This window comes from Etheostoma spectabile, chromosome 2 (assembly GCF_008692095.1).
Source record: "Etheostoma spectabile isolate EspeVRDwgs_2016 chromosome 2, UIUC_Espe_1.0, whole genome shotgun sequence".
Lineage (NCBI taxonomy): Eukaryota > Metazoa > Chordata > Actinopteri > Perciformes > Percidae > Etheostoma > Etheostoma spectabile.
The window spans coordinates 31,186,090-31,188,368 of NC_045734.1; the positions used below are offsets into that span (position 1 = coordinate 31,186,090).

The following is a 2,279-nucleotide window of genomic DNA, read 5'->3' on the forward strand; positions in this document are numbered from 1 at the left end:
TCCTCATGTTGTCCTCATGTTGTCCTCATGTTGTCCTCATGTTGTCCTCATGTTATCTAATAGGTATAGTTTGGGGTAATAGTTTGGGGTAATAGTTGAGTGAATAGTGAAGTGTTGCCCCTCCTGTTGCAGAGGACCAGTCGTTCAGCCAGGCCACGGCGGTGCTGTCCTCCTGGATCGAGCGGGGCGAGGTGACCCGGCGGACCGCCAACCTCTTCTACTCCCTGATCCAGTCGGCCAACGGCCACGTCCGCCGGCTGCTGGGCGAGAAGGCGCAGCACGAGGAGGACATGGAGCGCGCCAGGGACACCTTCAGGGACGCCCTGCTGGCCATCCTCACGCAGTGTAAGGAACCCTTCTTATTACAGCCAGGCAGCGTGTCCAGCCGTGTCCAGGTACGTCCCCCGTCCCCCGTCCCCCGCACCCAGTCAGCCGCTGGTTCATACAGGTCCGTCGTTGGAGACACGAGACCTGTCCGTCCTCGCCGCTGGTTCATACAGGTCTGTCGCCGGAGACACGAGACCTGTCCGTCCTCGCTGCTGGTTTGTACAGGTCTGTCACCGGAGACACGAGACCTGTCCGTCCTCGCTGCTGGTTCATACAGGTCCATCGCCAGAGACAGGAGACCTGTCCGTCCACGCCGCTGGTTCATACAGGTCCATTGCCGGAGACAGGAGACCTGTCCGTCCTCGCTGCCTGACGTGGTTATGGAGGATGTAGTCTGGAGTCTTTCAACCCTCTGAGGACATTTTTTTATATGTTTATAATTGTAGTTAAATTACACTTTTCAGGGTTTTTGCGTATGTTTCCATCAATAGTGAGGACAAACACTGTCCTAGTCCTCATGTTGTCTTCATGTAGTCCCCATGTTGTCTTCATGTTGTCCCCATGTTGTCCTCATGTTACCCTCATGTTGTCTTCATGTTGTCCTCATGTTGTCCTCATGTTTATGCCTCATTTTTGTCCTCTCATGTTGCTTCATGTTGTCTTCATGGTGTCTTCATGTTTTGTCTCATGTTTCTGCAATGGTGTCCTCATGTGTGCCCTCATGTTGTCTTTCATGTTGTCCTCATGTTGTTCTTCATGTTGTCCTCAGTGGCCTCATGTTGTCTTCATGTTGACCCCCATGTTGTTTCATGTTGTCTCATGTTTGTTTTAATTGTCTGCACATGTTGCTCCTCATTTTGTCTTCATGTTGTCCTCCTGTTGTCTTCATGTTAGTCCTCAATTTGTCTTCATTTGTCCTTCATTTGTCCTCATGTTGTCCCTCATGTTGTCTTCATGTTGTCCTCGCATGTTGTCTTTAGTGTCCCTCATGTGTCCTCATGTGTCTCATATGTTGTCCTCATGTTTGCTTCATTTTGTCCTCATGTTGTCTTTATGGTTGTCTCATGTCGTCCCAGTCGTCCCATGTCTGTCCCCATGTTGTCCCCATGTTGTCCCATGTGTTTCATGTTGTCTCATGTTTCTTCATGTTGTCTCATGTTGTCTTTATGTATGTCCTCATGTCGTCCCCATGTCGTCCCCATGTCGTCCCCATGTCGCCCAGTTTTCCCCATGTTGTCCTCATGTGTCTTCATCACCAATAACGGCTGCATAACCAAATCGAGGCTGCGGCTGATTGTTGATGGTTACCATGGCGTCTCAGATTACTCACCACTCCTTAAATCTCTCGGCCTCGGCGAAGTCGTTTGTTCTGCCAGCATCTCAGCCCGAGTTCCTGACAACCGCCCCCCCCCCCCCGCCCCATCCATTATCTCCAGCTCAGAGGAATGACAGAGCGTTGGAAGGAAGGGTAAAGCACCTAAATGGCGTCCACTACAACTTCCATTGGGGGTGTTGGACTGCGGGGGGGGGGGGTACCCAGGAAGTACCCAGGGGCCCCAAACGATGCTAGAATGAATACCTGGGGCCCTATAGAAAATGCCTTTCTATAGGGCCCAGAGCTGTGTATTTAGGCCCCTGACGTCCACTTATATTAAGCATGTGATACAACCAATAGGAACGTGTGTTGACGCTAACGTCGGGCGTCCATTTTGGACAAATGTGGCCTTTGTAAGTCGTGAAGGAAGAGATGCCGTCGGTACGCGATGCGTCCTGCACATGTGCAGATGACGTCACGATGACGTCACGATGATGTCATGATGATATCACGATGATGTCGTGATGATGTCACGATGATGTTGCGATGATGTCACGATGATGTCACGAGGATGTCACGATGATGTCATAATGATGTCATGATGATGTCACGATGATGTCATGATGATGTCATGATG

The 2,279-nt window shown here is 50.7% G+C and overlaps 1 protein-coding gene across 1 annotated transcript in view; it reads left to right on the plus strand.

The window, feature by feature from the left end:
• The window catches only part of LOC116706977 (ecto-NOX disulfide-thiol exchanger 1-like), a gene marked incomplete at both ends in the record, with an annotated part of 44,461 nt that overhangs the window by 30,296 nt on the left and 11,886 nt on the right, over positions 1–2,279 (plus strand). The window contains 1 exon segment of the mRNA XM_032544071.1: positions 133–345. Coding sequence (XP_032399962.1) covers positions 133–345 — 213 coding nt within the window.